Raw genomic sequence first — 18,817 nt, 5'->3', positions numbered from 1 at the left:
CTTAACTGGTTAATACAACTGGGTGAGAGCTAGCACAAACTGGTCGCTCTTTCATTTCTGTGCCTGAGATAGACATATATGCTTTCCGCTAGTTTTACTCGCATGGACCCTTGATCCTGCAAAGATTTATGTATGGGATAGGATTATTCAGAGTGCATTAAATTAAGCACGTGGATAAATCTTTGCAACGTATTAACCATGGTTCCAATAGTTTAGTACTGTATATCTATCACAACCATTTACTTTGCAGCAAAGGGGCTGACTTGTCCAAAAAGGATTACTAGTGACACCGCCTCATTAAAAGTGTTTAGTATTTATATGCCTCTGCTTTGGGGGGGGGAGGGGGCATTTTGAGCAGAGGAATTTATAAAAATCAGGATTCCTGTTCCATAGACTTTATGCGACATTTCCAGTACTCACTAGGGTAAGGGTTAAATGGAAGGGGCTCTGGTGGGCTCCAGTGATACTTTCCAGAGACATACCGTGACCGTCCCCACTTACACTGATGCTCTTTCACCCACCTCCAGGCTGTCAAACAGCTCTCGGGGGCAGATTGTCACTGTTCCTTTCCCTTGAACCCCGCTTATTCTCCAGCCCTCTTTCCCAAGCTCCAGCTGATCTCAATGCCAGCAACTGACATAAGCAAAAGTCAGGACCAAGCCAGTTTCCCTAACTAATATTCTTCTTTGCACTTTAGATGGCAGCAGCAGGGCCATGAAAAACTCACTGAGTTTGTGGGTTTTCAGGGACATCCCTCTCACCAACAACCAAAATGCCTCTTTATCCTCCTGTCTAAGGACAAATCCTTTTTTAATTTGATTCTCTTTCTCCATCCTCCACCAACTCCCTCCCCCAGGCCTCTCCCGAATGAACGCTGCCCGCGGCCACGCTGCTCCTGGCAAAGCCCCCCTTCGTGTTTGCCGGGGGCGGGAGAGCGGTGCCCGCCAGTAATCCGGCAGCCAGTGGGAAGCTGCGGCCCCCTCTCGCCGGCCGTGGGGCGCTGGGCGCGGAGCTCCTGCCTCTCCCGGGGGGGGAGGGAGAGGCTCCTCTCTCTCGCTATCTCTGCCCCAGTAAAGTGCAGCAATTGGGCAGGTCCTTTCCGGCCGCCTGGACCCGAGCAAGGGGAGCGGGGCCGCTCGGGGCGCCCAGCCAGCGGCGCGCTCTCCCCACTTAAGACCAGGCAGGCAGCAGCTGCCAGGCGCGCGCTCCCCTTCCAGCTCCAGCCCCAAACTAGTTCCCCGCGCGGCTGGCCCCGCCAGACACCGGCTTCGCCTCGGGGCTCCTCGCTTGGTTCCCCATCCCGCGCCTGCGAGGAGCGGCTCTGCCCTTCTGGCCTGAACCCACGGGGCTGGAGCAACAAGACACCGGTGGGGGGTGAGGGGGAGAAACTTATTTTGTTCCCTCCTCCCCTAGAGCCGCGGCGCTCCAGTACCGGCGCTGACGGGCAGTGGGGAGGCTTTGCCTTGAACTGCGCGTGGAGAGGAGCCACAGCCACAGCCCGACTCCCACTGGGCGGGCAGGGGGCGCCCGGCCAGCCGCCGCCGCAAGGAGGGAGAGTTGGGCGCTTGGCGGCCGGAGCTGGGCTTGTCTTCCGCCAGCTGCTGCGTTCCTGGGGCTGCTCCCGCCGGAGGGACCGAGCCCGGCGTCTCCCCGCGGCCGGAGGGGAGCCGATGCGAACCAGAGGCGCCCCGGCCGCGGCTAGCAGTGGGCTCTGCAGGACTCTCCCGGCCCCCACCGCCCCGCAAGCGAGCAGCGCAGCAAAGGAGCGAGCGAGCCCGGCAGGCTCGGGGCGATGGCGAGCCCGAGGCACGGCCACTTAGCGGCTGCAGCGTTCTTCCTCGCCCAGTGCTTGGCAGCCCGCTTCCAGCTCGTGGACGGGGAGACGGCGCGGCGACCTCAGGGTAAGGGCTGCTGCGGAAGTTCCCCGCTTCCGTGGCGGGGCTGTTCTGGGGTGTGCGGGCGAGTCACACGCCGATCAGCAGCCCCCATCATGGCCTCTAGTCGGGTTCCCCCCAGGCGCCGGTGCTGTGCGAGGTCAGCCCCCCTGCCCCAGCCTCCCTCTACCGCCCACTCCACTTTGCTGGCCGGCCGAGGGAGATCAAGCCTGTCCCCCCTTCAGCGAAGCGGTGGCCACAGTTAGATGCTGCGGTTGGGACTGGGTTTGCCCCTTGCCTCTGGGTCCGTGGGAAGGTTGCTGCCTTGGAGCTGGGACCTCCCCGCCCCCTCTTCCCGAGTTTACTGGGGGTAAATCGGGAGCCGCTCAGCTGAGGGAGTGTCGGGGGTGTTTCTTTCCTGAGTCCCAACTTCTCACTAGAGCCCAGGAGTCTCAATCCCAGCCATGATACTTGGGCGGTGGGAGTAGGGTGACCAGAAAGCAAGTGTGAAAAATCAGGACAGGGGATGGGAGGTAATAGTAGTCTATATAAGAGAGAGACCCAAAAATCAGGACTGTCCCTATAAAATTGGGACATCTGGTCACCCTAGGTGAGAGAGACACGCTGCAAAGGTAGAACGGCCTTAATTAGTCACCTAACTGGTCTGAACATCCAGGGAACCCGAGTCTCCTGGGAGCTGTGACCCAGCCCTGCCCGCCAAAGCCTGTCAGAGAGACCCTGGCTTTGTAAAGCGCAACAGTAATTGCCACACCCCCTCTGTGGAGAGGGACAGGCTTGCAAAAGGAAGCCCCTGTTCTCCACTGGGCTCAGTGGGTTCCTTGCTGTTACTAAATAGGCTGCTTTCTCTCCATGGCTCTCTAGTAACGGGTGTTGTCTTCACTTAAGGCCTGATTTTCAGAGGTGCTGAGCAACTGCAGCTCCCTCTGACTTTAGCTGGAGTTGAGGTTGCTCATTACCTCTCAAAACCAGGTTGTAAGTGTCCCTGGAAAACTTCCTCTTCAGCAGGCCTTTTCTCCCTGGATCCCACCAATCCTAATGCTTGCAAAGTGGTCTGGGACTGACTCCCGATGATCAGCCCAGACGACTGAGACCGGCTAGAGCTGCCTCTCACTCTGGCCCAGTTCTTGGAAGCCCTCAGCTGCATGCCCATCAATAAATCAGCACACATTAGTTTAGGTACTGGCAGGTGCCTAACTCCAGCCCTTGCTGGTACCATGGGCTGACCACATTTGCTTGTAACCCTTTCAGGGTCCTCTAGTTCAAAACTTTTCTAGAAACACCTGTTAGTGCATCAGGCCAGCCACATGTAGTGGGCTCTCATCAGCTGCCCAGATCCCCAAACGTGGTTCCCTTCCTGATCATCATATCCCACAGACCTCTGCATGCTTTTAATCCATAGGGAGAATTGCCAGAGAAGTCTTGGCATGCTTGGGAAAAGTTGGCTGATGAATAGAATAGGGTGAACATTTTTAGCATATTAGGAGGCTAAGAATAACAACTGAAAGTTGCTGTTTAACATTATGGGTTAGGTTTGGGAATGCAAATATTTTATTATCATTAAACATCCATCTTTAGAGCCATAAGGACACGTTACTTTCCCTCCCCTGCCAGTTAACCCCCAAACTGAGTCCTGTAGTCCTTCTACAAATAGTCTGTAAGAAAACTAACCCCATTTTGCACAGGTAGTTTGATACAAATGGGAAGAGTTGCGTGACATGAGCAGTATAGATGTAGAAGTTTTAAAAACATTCACCTAGGGCTATGCCAGACCTGGAGGGCCTACGACTGAGTTTAGGTATTGCAGGTTGCTGAGGGCTCACATGTCAGTTCAGGGAAAACCCAGAAGGAAGATTTTCATATACTCCTGTTCAGCGTGTATATGTCCAACCCCGTGCTGCAATTTCTAGGGCTTTGCCTTTAGGAAACATACACAAATATTATTTACTGTAAATCACTAGAGAAAATAAAGGAAAGGGGTGAGGCTAAGAAAATAAAATAATAAAGATGTAAGGCTGTACTCTGAGTATGTAAAGTTCATTAATTTTCCACCGTAGGCGTGTTTGTGCAAAAGAAGTGTCAATAATTTCTTGATTAAATACAGTCTATTGATGAAGTGAATGATCAATGCACACTGCTGGTCATTCATTGCTGATTTAGGCTTTAGAGTTGCATTATTTTAATGTCTATCTCAGCACTAAATAGAATGACATATCACCTGCTCATTAATCTGTTATTGGTTTATTAATATGCTGTGTCTTACCAAGTTAAGGAAAAATATTTAAGCTTTGAATATGATCCATAGTGTAAAGTAACAAGATAGTTATTATAAAGGTGAATTTTATTTTTATGTTAAGTCCTGATGAAATAATCTATAAGAGATAATCTTCTCTCATAACAGTAAAATGGAAATTTTGAATGACAACTTTTGACAGGTAGCTCGTTGTGAGGTTTGTTATCTTTTTAAATCCTGTTTCTAAAAATGTGATATTACTGTCACAAGCATGTTGTCGAAATTCAATAACAGAAATTGAAATACATTCAGCCTTAATATGTATGGTTCCTTCTTTCTTCAATAGAGAAGCACAATAGAATAATAGACTATATTTCTTACAGCAAGTAGAGAATGATGTTATGCAGAGCAAGGAGACCTGACTGCAACAAAAATATATTCTGAAAGTTATTCCATGAATTTTTATATCTGCGTGTCCAAGGAGTACCATTTTGAAAATGAACATCTGTATCTAACCTCAGTTTATGTGGTTTGAAATGTAAAAAGTGCCATTTAAAAGTTTTACTTGTACATCGAGGTCAATACCATGCCCCTTCTGATACGTTTAAATATAGTCTTCTAAATTTTAAACTGAACCAAAAAATCTTCTAAGTAACTGCAAATGCTTAATGGGAGTTTGATTATAGTTTGTGTCTGAACTATGCATTATTTACATTCTCAGGAGTAAAATACATTCCTGTAATTGAAATGAAATAAAAATAAAATAATAAATATAATAATAATAATAAAAATAGAAAGGAATGCAGACAATACATGTGGTATAGGTTCTTGAATAGCTGGAGTAAAGAGAGGATTTTATGGAATGTTATCAAATGGACATCATGATTTCATATAAAACTGACCCACAGTTTGCTGAGCCACAGTTTTTTGTACAGCTTTTGCCAACAGTTCAAACTAGTCCCTTCAGACTTCCTGAGATACTAACCATTTGTCTAGTAGCCTAGAGGTTTGATGTTTAGCAACCAGTAATTTTATAGCAAACGTGTTTGGCTGTAACCAAACAAAAAAGTTCCTGGTTGTGGAATTAAATGTGAAGTGTTTGTGCTGCTGATGAATAGGAAGCATGTCCACAAGAGGGCAGAACTGTTGTCCCTTGCAACTTTGTCTTTCAGCAGACATGGTTCTTTTCAAAATGTTTCAGACCAATTGTCTTATATTATTTTTTTCTATATTTGTGTTTGTGTAGAGCTTCATTTTACTGACTAGAAATGGCATAAATCAGTGGTCAAGGTTCTTAAATGTAAGATTTGGGCATATGTGTCTTTTAAGATAATCACACTGAATATGAAATAAGTTCAGTAAACTGAAACAAATGTTCTTTGGGAAGCTAGCTGAACAATTACAGCTTCTGGTTGTCTAAATGAGGGCTTATTAATTGTTGAAGTATTCCCACAAGAAGCCTTAAAAATATTACTTTTCTGAAAACACGATCAGTCAGAATTAGGAGGCTTTTACTGTAATTTTTGTTCCATCAAAGTGTGTTCCAGTGTTTTGATATAATTTATATTCATTGACAAACAACCATTTCCAAATATTGCTATTTAGAGGGGAATATTGTTCAATTTGTTCCATTTTATTCTTAGACTAACCTTTAGCTAATACTCAAACATTCAAACCTGCTGCACTGCTTGAGTTGCTTGTCTGTATTACTTTTTTCTCATTAGGAGACTTGGCTGATTAATATTTCATCTTAAATCAGCAAAAGAAACAAAATATTAAGCAGTTTATATGTTTGGTAACTTCTATTTCTATTGTATTAAATGTTATACCGCATTTCTGTGAGTTAATGATATTTGTAAACAAAAAATCAAATAGAGAAATACAGGTGGCCGTTACTGATACTTCAGCAATAAAGCCAACACATGTCCGATATAAGTAGTACTTAGAATTCCTTTTAAGGAACTCATCTCTATTTTTACATCCTTACTTTTCCTACTTTCTCCTCTTGACGTATTATCATTTTTTCTAAATGTGTGGTTTGAAATATTGCTGATATACAAAGATGTTTGTCACAGATTAGTCAGGTTGATCTGAGTCTCTAAATTCAGGTTTTGTAACATGTTTCTACAAAACCTGCAGTAAGATCAATAGTTATAGTTCATTGACTTTTTAAAAATTACTCTGAGAACAGCTTGTTATTTGCATCCCCTTGCATCATTTGCATCAGACTTGTGACTAACTCTAAACTTGAAATTAACTATAAGGCACAGTGGAACTGACTATTGTCCCTGTCCAAGCTGTCAACAAATATAATTCATGATGAAATGTAAATTAGACTTCTAAAAATTCTGTCATTTTGGGTAATTTAGTTTATTACCACAGGTAAATTAATGTAAAGCAAAACATGGGGTCATATCCTGCAGTCTTGTGAAAACCCCAGGGGACTCATGGAAACTCCATGAGATTCAAAAATTGCAATTTCATTGGAATACTCTAATGAGGGGAATGGACTTGAGGGACTGTGAAGGAGGTAGCACAGGGTTTCTCAAACAGGGGTTGCCGCTTGTGAAGGGAAAGCCCCTGATGGGCCGGGCTGGTGTGTTTACCTGCCCTGTCCGCAGGTCCGGCTGATCGCGGCTCCCACTGGCCACGGATTGCTGCTCAGGGCCAGTGGGAGCTGCGATCGGCCGGACCTGCGGACAGGACAGGTAACCCACCGATGTCCGGCCTGCCAGAGGCTTCCCTACACAGCGGCGACCCCTGTTTGAGAACCCTGTAGAAGATTAGCCTGTTACAGGGCCGGTGCAATGATGTTTTGCCCTAGTGAAACTCCACTGTCGCCCTCCCCCGTCCCTGAGCCTGGCAGTGGCTCCCTGCCCTCCTACCTGAGGCGCCCCTCCTGTGGCAGCTCCCCCCTGGGGAGCCGTGTGGCAGCTGCCCCCCCCCCGCCCTGAGGCGTCCCCCTCCAGCCATGGCAGCTCCCCTCCAGCCTGGCCCGGGGAGCTGTGCGGCAGCTGCCCACCCCAGCTCACCCCTGCTCCGCCTCCTCCCCTAGCACGCCATGGCTGCTTCACTTCTCCTGCCTCCCATGCTTGCGGCGCCGGTGTACACACAAATAGCTAATTCTATTGCAAATGTAATTTTTCATAACTGTATACAGGCTTATGCATGTGCATAAGTTTATGTGCATAGGCTTATGCGTGTGAATTTCACATGCACAACTGCATGCCTATATGCTTTCAGAATTATTGCCCTATTAAGATGTTACCCCATCCAAAGGTTAGATATCTTCCTATCACAAAGGCCACTGACAGTCAGTCACCAGCTCAACAATGTCTTCTTCTAGAGAAATTAGAAACTCAGCTGTGCCTGTCAGTCTTTATGGGTGGAGCAATGATGAACCCTGCCTTCAGGCTGGATGATGTAATGATATAACCACAATAAGGTTCTGTTTCCAAACCCTCACGCATTTTGGCCCCAAATGTTAACCCCAAGTATATTTACCTATATGCATAGAGCTAGAAATCATTTAGGTTAATAGAAACTGATACTAAAATTCAGACAGTTGAGAGTACTCTGTCTTAATGTAGACCTCTGCTTTTTCATACTTCCTTTCCCACAGTGGTAAGTGGAATATTATACAGATCAAAATGACTAAGGTAATTTTCATTTGTTTTGAGAGTAATTTCTGTTTAATTCTATTCTTGGTTTTCTCCTCACTAAGTTAACCTGAAGCCAGAGTTTAAAATAGACTCAAAACAGTACCAGGGTTGTCATTGCTCAGTGATGAAATTTAATTAGGTCATAACAACACTGTAAAACTCAGACAGCTTATAGCAAAACTACTTTATTTTAAACCAACATTTGGGGAGAGGAGATAGGGAGGCACAAGGAAGAGGAATTTAGGATTGTGAGCAAATAGCATTCCTTGTCATCTAGTACTAACTTGCCAGCAGTGTGAGATATCATCAGATCACTGAAGGGCTAATTAGGATGGGCTGAGAATGCCGGACAGTAGAATCTAACTTCTTGTTCCCCAAATTGCCAAACTAGAGCATTACAGAAACAAAAAGGAACTGACATCCGCCATGAGATTTCCTTCTACCCTGAAATGTATGGAGAAGCCACATCAAGTTCATGTTTCTGTCTCTTGGTGTTCTTTATGGCAAATGAGCATGAAACATACCAGAAAATGCCGTTAGATGCTGTTTGTGAATGCTGTGTGGGTTGTTTAATCATGGATTACTACCTCACTTAATTTTGTTCTGGCCCTCCGTGATACAGCCCATTTTAGCCTGGCCCCACCTATCTTTCCCTCTGCAATCTGCATTCTGCAATCTGATTTGCTAAGTGTATTTATTAATTCTGAGTTTGAAAGATGTTATGTAACATAGTGACTACATTGACTAGAACACAAATATGTGGGAATATATTCTCTGCTCATAGTGGTCTTATTCCCTTTGATATGATATTTGTATTGCTTTCAATGGGAGCAGATCAGGGCCTCAGTGCAGATACAGGAGAGATATTCTGGATCCCCAAAGCATTTAAGTATGCATGTAACTGTTAAGTATGCAAGAAGTGCCATGGCTTTGCTGGATTGGGACCTATGCTCCTTTGTCAGCAGTATATGTAGTTTTAACCTAAGTTTTCTAGCATTTCAGTGACTACATCCAGATGAGAGCTTTTTAATTTCTAGTTTATTTAGAGTTCCCCCTCTTGAAATGGCTCTGATTTTCAATTCTTTTAGGGGCTTTAGACTTTTAAAATAAACATTATTGGAGTTTCACTGTGGCCAGTTAATACCTTGTTCTTAATGAATAGCATTGTAGAGACATTTTATTAGAGCGTGTGTATTTCATATCTATCACATGTACTGTATCTTCATGCAGTAATTGATTAGTGACCTCTACTAAGAAATGTTCACAAATGCCTGTACAATATCTAACCCTCTCCATTATCCCATCTTGAATAACACTTTAAATATGTATTGTATCATAATGAGTAGATGCTGAAATTTCTTTACCTTTTCTTTGTAGGTGTTCCATTGTCATTTAACTTTAGTCAATGGCAACCTATACTAAGGTTCTGTTATAACTTTTATAGCTTTTACAGTTCCTTTTTTAATCCCAGTAGAGAATACAGCAAATTCTGTCCAGGTTACCCCTATGCAGCTCAACTGTCTTCAGAGGGCAGGATTTAGCCCAATGACTTTTCAGTTGCAATTATGTTACTGCTGCATTTAATTGTTTTCTTCTATTAAATTATTATTTAATCTTTTCATTTTGACTCTTGTTTTTTATCAGTCTGTGACTCTTGCAAATCCTGAATGGACAATATCCAATTTGGATTTGTAATTCTGACTTTCCTTTGTATGAAAGCTCTAGCTGGACTGATTTGTAAAAGGCAAGTTCTCCCATTGTAACCGTTAGTAATATTAGCCAAAATTTTCTAATCTGAGTGCATCAGGTTAATCTTGTAGATCAATGTTCAGGCACCAAAATTAGTAGCCTTATTTCTGAAGGGGTTGAGCACCTCACCTCGATCTCAATGTGATTTTCATGTGCTCAGCCCTCTGGCACTACATTTATTTATATGCCTAAATATGGATTTAAAAGCTCAACTTTGAATGCCCTGGTTCAAAATTTTTTTCTGAAGCTGCTATTTTCCAACTGTTGGAAAGAATTGTGTAAGAGTTTGTTTTCACCCTGCTGTTCGAAGTTTTGACTGCTTTGAAGATGTCATGATTGTGCCAAATCTATATTTAGATGTTTTTGTTCAAGCTCAAACGATGATTACAACTTCCTGTATTTTATTACTATTTTGTTGACAAGAAATGGAAGGCTGGAGAGAGAGAGGTAATATTTATATAGGGCCTGCATTGCTTTATGCTCTGTTTCTGGAGAATCAGCAGAGGGAATGTAAGACAATGAACAAATCCTGTCCTGAACACCATACTTGTATCATATAAAAAGTTGAGTTGGAGTCAAAGTCTGTTTTTTTTTTGATTTCTGTGTGGCTCTCTTTGATATCAGTCTTGAAAATCTGTGCCCCCTCACCTTATGGACATACACGCCAAAGTTGGGACCTGATGGTGAAATCCAGGGGCTTAGTGTCCTGTCCAAGCTGAAAGGTGGATGTCTCCCTGGAAGTGACAGTGAAGCAGAAGGACTCTTCCCATCTCTGTCCACTGCAGAGCTGTTGCTTGGAGACCACTTCAGCCCAGTGGATGATGTAGCATTTGCTGTCCTAGTGCACCTTTGTAACAAGGGGAGGACTGGAGGATATACTTAAAGGTAGCAATCTAGGCCCTGCATTTCACCGATGCCCTGCCCCTCCTTCCTGTGCACTACCACATACACATTCCCTGCAGAGTTTGGCTCTGAATTGTGCACTTCCTCCTCTGCCCCCAAACCCAACATACTTTCCTTGCCTAGAAAACTGCACTAGTTGAATTGTACCTCTGACACACCCAAGGTTGGGGACTGAGTGTACCTCAATAAGACAGCAGATACAAAGCCATGTTGGATTGTGATCTATATAAGAAACAGGGCAGGAATATCAAAACTTGCTACTGTAGATGGAAAGAAATAAAATCAGTTTGAATGGACTTTTTTTCTTTTAAGTCTGTACGTGTTACAAGCCTTCCCGAGAGAGTACAGAAATAGAAAGGGTAGAGAATATTGGACAGTTCCCTTTAACATCAGTGGTTATTTTGATTAGAGTAGTCAAAACATTTTCAGCAGAACAGTTTTCCATTGGAAAATGCAGTTTTGTTGGGATTCTGACCACATTTTCAATGAGAAGGTGTCAAAACAATTTTTTATGACTTTCTCATTTTGTTTCAGAGTCAAAATGTTGCATTTCAACTTTGTTTTTATTTTGTTAAAGCTTTAATGTTATTTTATTTTAATATATATTTAATATTTATGAGGTAAAGTTTTTCAACATTATCTAAGAAAGCAGTTTCTGAATCACTTTTTTCTGGAGGGGGTGAATGGGGGATTTCCATTCTGTGAGAAATTTTGATTTTTTGCTCTATCTGGGAATGAAAATACATTTCAAAATGTCAGAAATTACCTAAGAGCTGGAAATACCATTTTCTGACCACTTCCAATTGTGAGTCCTCATTGTTGAGCATTTTGGACCACATGCTATGATCTCTTTCCAAACAGATCATTTTATTCATAAAAGCTGCAGTTTGGGTTGTTGTGGAATGGCTGAAGTGAACAGTCCAGCTGGGTCATTTGCCTGGGATTAGTGAACTCCTGGCTTTACGGCATATTGCTCATTCAGGCTTGCTTCTTAGTTAATATTGAAATTCATGAGGGAATTAAATTAAAAGAGGGCACATTCTCCAGATTGCAACTGCTGTAAAGATAATAGACTTATGGGTTATTTGCAGCGAAGACATTTATGGACTGGAAGCTTAGCATTTGATGTATTGCAAAACCGTGGCCTCAGTATGAGCACAATTTATTACTGGATCCTAAACAGAATACATACATACTGATCTAAATGATCTTCTTAATATAAAGTAAATAGATTCAACAAACCACTTCCTTATAGATGAATGCCACCTTTGTTTATCATTTCATATATTTTTAACATCTTACTAATTTTTCAGATATTTTTTAACCAAGTATATTTAGCAAGTATATTTAAGACAATATTTTATAATTGAAGTGGTACAGGAGTTGCATAATAAACAGTGGAATCTGTTTCAGAATCTGAAATCTCTGAAATGCAGAGATATCAAATTTAAGTTAAAAGAAAACAAAACACCAAAAAGCAAACAAAAAAACCCTACCCCCAACAAAACAAACCCCCAAAAAACAAAACCTTCCCCAAGAAACAAATGAAAGGAGAAACAACACCACATTTTACTGACAAAAAATCTATTTTTGGTTTCACAAAACTTTCGCCTTCACTGCTAATGCTGCAAGTCATTGGAGGCATTGCCTTTTTTCCAGTATAGAAAAAACCCCAACAAAAACCGACTGACAAAACCATGTTTAGCATACCTCCTTTACTATATCCTGTTTACTTACCCGTCTATCTGCGTGACCTGGCAAAGCAAAGCCACGCTTGCTGGTGATTCAGCTCATTAGACTTTTAGTCCCTCATCTGCACTCTATACAGGATTATGTGGATGCTCACCGTTGATTGAGTATTTAGCTATCTTTTTGTTTTCTCATTCAAACCAAATGAAATTGGGACACTTTTTGGAGAAGCCTAAATGATCTAAAACAGGTGTTGTTCCTTTGATATTAGTCATAAAGTTGAGTTTGAATGGAAAAGAATACCATTATCTATAATAATTTTTCATTAAGAAGCCCCTTAGACCTGCAAAAGAGGCTAGTTCTTAATTCTAATTGAAGACTGCTACGATTGGCAGTTCTGTTATGAGGGAGTTGGCCACACAAGGGTCCAACCTTTGGGGCATATTTCACTTTTTGAGGAAGTAGGGTGGGATGTAGATTTCAGATATTTCAGCTTCTGAGAATTGGCCTCATACTTGAATGTTTGCTATAGTCCAAGCCCAAATCTTGCTGCTTCTCTCATCTTGATCTGTGAACTCTTCATCATCCACCACCAAAATTGTGCCTCCTGAACAGGCTTGTGATTTATTTAAGCCTTGAACTCCAAGTCTGCAAATCTCTCCTCCCTATTCCAGGCCATGTTTCTCTGTAGGTCTGTCTAGTTAGCCTCATCATTACAGCATTTGAGCACCTCACTAACATTAGTGAATGTATCCTCTGGGCGGTAGGGTGATATTGTCCCAATTTTACAGATGGGGAATCAAGATTTGGAGACAGTGAGTAATTTGCTGAAGGTCACATGGAGGTCTTTGGAATTGGTTTAAATCTTGGTTCTGTCAGAGTCTGAACCCTGTGGCCGTCATCCAGTCTACTTCATAGCAAATGAATCCCTTTCTTCACCAAAGTTCAGGGGTTTGGCGCCCCTGATCCAGGGCTATAATTGATCCCAGCTGACTCTAAATCCACAAATTCAGCTTGTGGGCCACAACTTCACTTCTGTCAACTTCTGTCTAAAAAAACTCACAGGCAGATGGCCAGAGACTTTAGTCTTTCTGTTGGGCTCCATCTGACTTCTCATTTACCACTGGTGTTATTTTAGAGCTCCCTGTAAATTGCACTTCCTACTGCTCTGTGCATCCATGAATGGAATTGAGGAAGTGACCAGCTGTGAACTTGACTTCTTTTTTCATTTGGTTGAACTTGGGGAGGAAGAGAACTGCAGCTAGGGTCTAATCCTGCAAGGTGCCAAGTGCCTCCAGTTGTTCATAGACAGTCATTTGTATGCACAGTTCTGTAGGTGCAGTCCTTAGTGTGTGGGCATGACAAAATTTCCATGTAAACACAGGGCCGGCTCCTCACACCCCCTGAGAATCTGGAATGCAGTTGCTATCACTAGCTTATACTATTGACAGTACCCACAGAATTGCAAGAATAAATGACTGTGTTTGTAAAACTAAGGGCTACAGCGTGCAAATCTGGCCTCTGAGAGTTATACTTAAGATGAAATAAAGGAACAAGCCACAATAATTGTTATAAATGCTAGTATTATATTGCACAAATGTAATAGCACCACTTACTGGGAATGTATGTCTCATGAACTTTTAAGCACAGGCATTACCAACATATACAGTATAGCCTGTGCTTGTCGTGCTCTAAAATAAATCATGTTGAAATTTCCTGCAGAGTGAAACGGTATGAATACAAATGGAGTCAACCGCTATGTCATCTAATAAAATCACTGTTCTTTGGTGTCTGCTATTTTCACAGTGATGTGCCCTGGTGTATCGTACAAGAGCTATGGTAGGTGGTTGAGAAATGGAGGCAGAAATAAATTTCTAAAAGTAACTCTTGTATTTATCTTATAATGTTTTTCTAAGCCTGAAAAAGGGATTCACACTATCCTTTCCAGATTAATTATAGCATCAGTGAACCTCAAAAGTTGGATGCTGTCCTTTGAAATGTCTCGGCTTACATCTTTAGGCTTCTATTCATGGCACCATCCGCAGTGGAACCACACTAATATATGTGCTTGATGTTCCATTAAAGTCAATGGAATTTAAGCATGTGCTTAATATTAAACATGCTTAAATTCTGCCCTAAAAATGGATGGACTTAAATACATGTTTTAGAGTTTTCCTGAATCAAGGCTATAGAGCTCAGTTTGCCATGAGGCACAGTATATTGCTAGTATATGTTAAGATGAGTTCCTGTCTGCATCCTGTAGAACTTGCCCATACTGGTATTGCCCTGGCCTCTTCTTTTGTCATTCAGTGTTGAACGCATTCTACAACAATATGCATTACCTCACCTTTTGGGGGCAAAGCCAGACTGTTTGGCACCTGCTCCCCTACTTGGTGTAAATGTTGCTTGTGCCAATCAGAAACGAACACACACAGGTTTTGGGCCCCATCCCCTATGACACTTCTGTGATGTCATAGTGAGTACTTTAGGCCGCTCTGCCATGTGCAGGCAGGGAGAGGAGAAAGAAAAATGAATCCTGTGTACCCCCGTAACCGAGCCTGATCACCTCGAAGCCTCTCTCTCAGCTCACGTGTTTCAAACAGAGTTTCTATGTTTGCCGGTCGTTATGCGTTGGTTTGTGTTTGTAAGTATCAGTTATTACTAAATGCTGCATCTTTGTTTATATAAATATTGTTAGTAGATATTTTAGTCATTGTGTGTTTTAAGTTTTATTAACTCTATTAGCTAATCATACACTGCTCCCTTACCCCTTGTAACTATCCCCAATAAAACTTTAACTTGATTAATTTTCGTTGCGTGTGTGTCTGCAGTTTGCATCATGACCCATATTCTCCTTGCATCCCTTACCTATACAGTCTATTGCCACGAGCAGCCTGGTAAATAACAGGCCTGCATTTCCTTTCGCCCCTGCGAATACGTGGCAATCTACAGTATATAGTTGCAATATCCCAAAAGGGTCTCTAGAAGGAATTATACTCTGTAGACTGGTACAGAAAGAGATTTATGGTGCTGTCTCCTCTATGCTCCATTGGGGTGTTGTACAAACAGGAAGAATACAGATAGAGTAGTCCCTGCTTTTTCTGTATGTGTCCTCATCACACTCCCCGATAAGGGCCTGGAATGATCTCACTTATGGTGTACAAATGATATTTAAGAACTGTATGAACCAAATATTCTCTTATATTTTATAATCTCCTGGTAATGAGGGACTGAAATATGGCCTGATCTTGAGAGGTGCCTCAGCTGCTATTAAGATCAATCTGTGGAGGTGTAAACACCTACCACATGCTACTACTATACTTTAGATTAATGGTCTTTACACAGACAAAATTCCCATTAACCTCAGAGAATGGCTTAGAGATATTAATGAATCATCATCCGTCCCCTAGGTGTGCATAGATAATATTTGATTGTAAGCTTTTCAGGACAGGGAAATTATCTTCAGGTATGTCTGCAAAGGGCATAGTAATCAGTGGGCGCTATATAAATAATAATCTCCTGCTTGTAACTTTGGATGTGTCCTTTCTCAGTCTGTATTCAGATCCCCTTCTCTTACTCTTATTGCACTATTTGATGGTGCTGCTGAGTGAAGGTGTATTCCATACTAATGTTCTCACTGAATTTTAAAAACCTCATGCCACAGAGCACTATCTGTGTTCAGTAATCTTCTGCACCACACAGCTGTGTCTTGTGGATGGTAATAAACATCGTACTCTATAAGCAGACGAGAGAGACTGAGATCAACACTGATGCTGCTTAGCAGGGTCAGCCCATATTCCCCACGATGACGCTCTCAGCCACCAAAACTGCCCTTCTTTTGTTGGGGAAATGCCTTCTGGACTTTTATTTAGAAGTAACTATTTGGAAGACCATTGAATTACAAAGTGTTTTTAATGAGTTATACCAGTACATGGCTGGTGAGCACAAGGTCACCAAAAGTGGGGCCGACTCCAGCTTTTTTGTTGCCCCAAGTGGTGGAAAAAAACCAGAAAACGATTGAGCTGTGGAGGAAGACAGGGAGTGAAGGACTCGCCACCAAATTGCTCCCGAAGACTGAAGCGGGCCAATTGAGCTGCCACTGAAGTGCCGTGGACGACGACCCGGACGTGCTGCCCCAACGACAGACGGACTGCCGCCTGTTTCTGTTTGCTGCCCGAGGCACCTGCTTCCTTCACTGGTGCCTGGAGCTGGCCCTAACCTAAAGATTCAATGGTGCAATAAGATCACCCGTGATGAACACAAACTGGATAATTAACCAGACCTTTTGAAGGACCTAGCTAGAGACTGGTCCAGGTGGCGTTCGATCTGCAAGGAGGCTATGACCCTTTGGGATGATGGTAGCCTATCTGAGGCTGTCAACAGAGGAAGAGGGATAGAGAGAGTAGTTGTGCATTTATTGTAATAAAATACAGAAAATAATTGCTACTCTTTTAGGCCCTGATTCAGCACAGTACTTAAGCACATGGTTAAATTTAACGACTTGCTTAAGTCTCATTTTAAGTCAAAGTCAAGTACCTGCTTAAATGTGTTGTTGAATCTTGGCCTTATCACTTCCTGTATCATGAAGTTCTGCAAAAATGGTTAAATAAAATAATTTGTATATCTAAAGAGGTGTTAAATTAGCAAGCTAGGGCTCAAAGTCTGCCCTCTGATAGAAGTAGTTGTATTCATATATGGGAGCTATGTGTCCCTAACTGAGAGGATACTTTATCTGTAAAGTTTTTGCTTTAATTCCACACTGTGCTCAACATTTTCTAAATTTTATGTAAAAGGTTTTAGTGTAGAATCTTTGGTCATAATTTTGTTAGATACCATTTTCCTTAGGGAGGTAAATATGGGTTGTTTCCCATGAAAGAGTCATCTTGTTGTTGTTGTAACTTTTGCTATTGTAAATGCTATACTGTCTTTCTTAAACATAGTGATATACTTTTTGAAGATGTTTTATGATTTAGAGGTCCTAGGAAACCTGAAATATTCTAGTTGCCTTTCTGTTTTTTATTTCCAGTGTTGGAGTTGTGCTATTAAAAGCTGAAGGTGAAATTGTTTTTAACCACAATATCAAAGGAAAGTTCATTAACTTGTAGCATCTCAAGCTCTCTAAATACAGAAGAGGGGATAAAGAATGTGAAGTCCTCAGATGGACGTGAGAGCTATTGGAACATCTACAGTAGAACCTCAGAATTGCGAACACCAGAGTTACAACTGATGAGTCAACCACACACCTCATTTGGAACTGGAAGTTCGCAATCAGGCAGCAGCAGAGGCCCCCATCCCCCCCAACCCCCCCCCCAACAAATACTGTGCTAAACATAAACTACTACAAAATAATGGGAAAGCAGTATTTTTCTTCTGCATAGTAAAGTTTAAAAGCTGTATTAAGTCAATGTTCAGTTGTAAACTTTTGAAAGAACAACCATAACATTTTGTTCAGAGTTACGAACATTTCAGAGTTACAAACAACCTCTATTCCCAGGGTGTTCATACCTCTGAAGTTCTACTGAATTGGAAACTAAAGGGCTGATTCTGCACACTTATTCATTTGAGGAGTTGTACTGATCTCTTTAGAAGAATTGTTTGCTTGAAGGTTTAGACTAGAGGAAAGAAACCAAAAGATCCAGTTGTTGATCTAATGGGCTTTTAAAGAAAAGTAAAGTCACTTTGTTTTTTAATCTTCTGCAGGAAGCCAAACAGGCGGGAGCTGGGGAAGAGTCTAGGCAGATGGTCTACAGAAAAGCAGAGTAATTACAGTGAGAATGTTCCTTATTCTAATTAAGTCCCCTGTTTAGCATTAGAAGAAAATGATTCTTTCTGTGATTGTTTAGCATTGTCACATGACAGTCACATAAGAGGATCTGTCCATTGCACACTTCTGAGAATGTCAAAATCTTTTTTATAGTAAAGAGCATATGAACTGGAAGCGGAAGCTGGTATTTGTTCCCTACCTGTATTTCCCTGCCATGGGACTGCTCTTATCAATGGTTGCCTTGTAAAAGTGTCTGAGGAATGAAAAGATTCATTGTCTGCATATGTGCTGTGCTGTTCTTCTAGGCATTCCTGAGAAATGTGTCCTTTTAATTACTGGACACCTGTTTTACCTAAGACAGAAGGGGGAGGGGGAAGCCTTCCAGGCTGTAGCATTTCTTTTAAGATTCCCTTGGTAATATAACCATATAAACATGCTTTACTGAGGGAGAGAGAGAGAAAGAGAATGAATAATGATGATAATGACAAGGCTAGGGTCAGCTTTTTTGGCCCTACAGTAATTTTCTGTATGTTTACAACTATACTGTGGCTTGGACTGCACTTCAACGAAGTATTCTCTGACCATAATTCTGGTTCTGTAAGCAGAAAGCACTATAATATAACCAGAAATCATGCATTCATTTTATAGGAGATGTTGAAATGTCAGTGTATCCTCCTGTAAATGTGCACCCATCTGCAATTGTGGGCTGCATTTCCTTAACTTGTTAACTGGCACATCAGATCATTTATCTTAGTCTGCCAAGGCAAATCACTTGCATTTCTCATATTTTCTCATGAATCATATGAAATTTCCTGTCTTCCTAGACATCTCCCTTCCACCCCTGCTTCTCTTTTATTTGGTTCTTGTTCAGCTAGGGTCTTTGATACCCACTTGCCAGGGTGTTAGTAGAAAGCTCATTGAATTG

General features: G+C 42.3%; 1 protein-coding gene across 2 annotated transcripts in view; it reads left to right on the top strand.

Annotated features, from left to right (window-relative positions):
* The first annotated feature begins 1,557 nt into the window (after nt 1–1,557).
* Nucleotides 1,558–18,817, top strand: part of PLXDC2 (plexin domain containing 2) — a 462,666-nt gene continuing 445,406 nt past the window's right edge. For both annotated transcript variants that reach the window (XR_012655203.1, XM_075062304.1), the window contains exon 1: nt 1,558–1,901. Coding sequence is in view for 1 of the 2 variants with exons in the window: in XM_075062304.1 (XP_074918405.1) it covers nt 1,793–1,901 (109 nt within the window). In the remaining variant the exon portion in view is untranslated. The remainder of the gene's footprint in view (nt 1,902–18,817) is intronic.

The sequence above is a fragment of the Chelonoidis abingdonii genome, chromosome 2 (genome assembly GCF_003597395.2).
Source record: "Chelonoidis abingdonii isolate Lonesome George chromosome 2, CheloAbing_2.0, whole genome shotgun sequence".
NCBI classification, from domain to species: domain Eukaryota; kingdom Metazoa; phylum Chordata; order Testudines; family Testudinidae; genus Chelonoidis; species Chelonoidis abingdonii.
The sequence above is the reverse complement of the archived record's forward strand: the minus strand, read 5'-3'. Positions and strand labels throughout refer to the sequence as shown.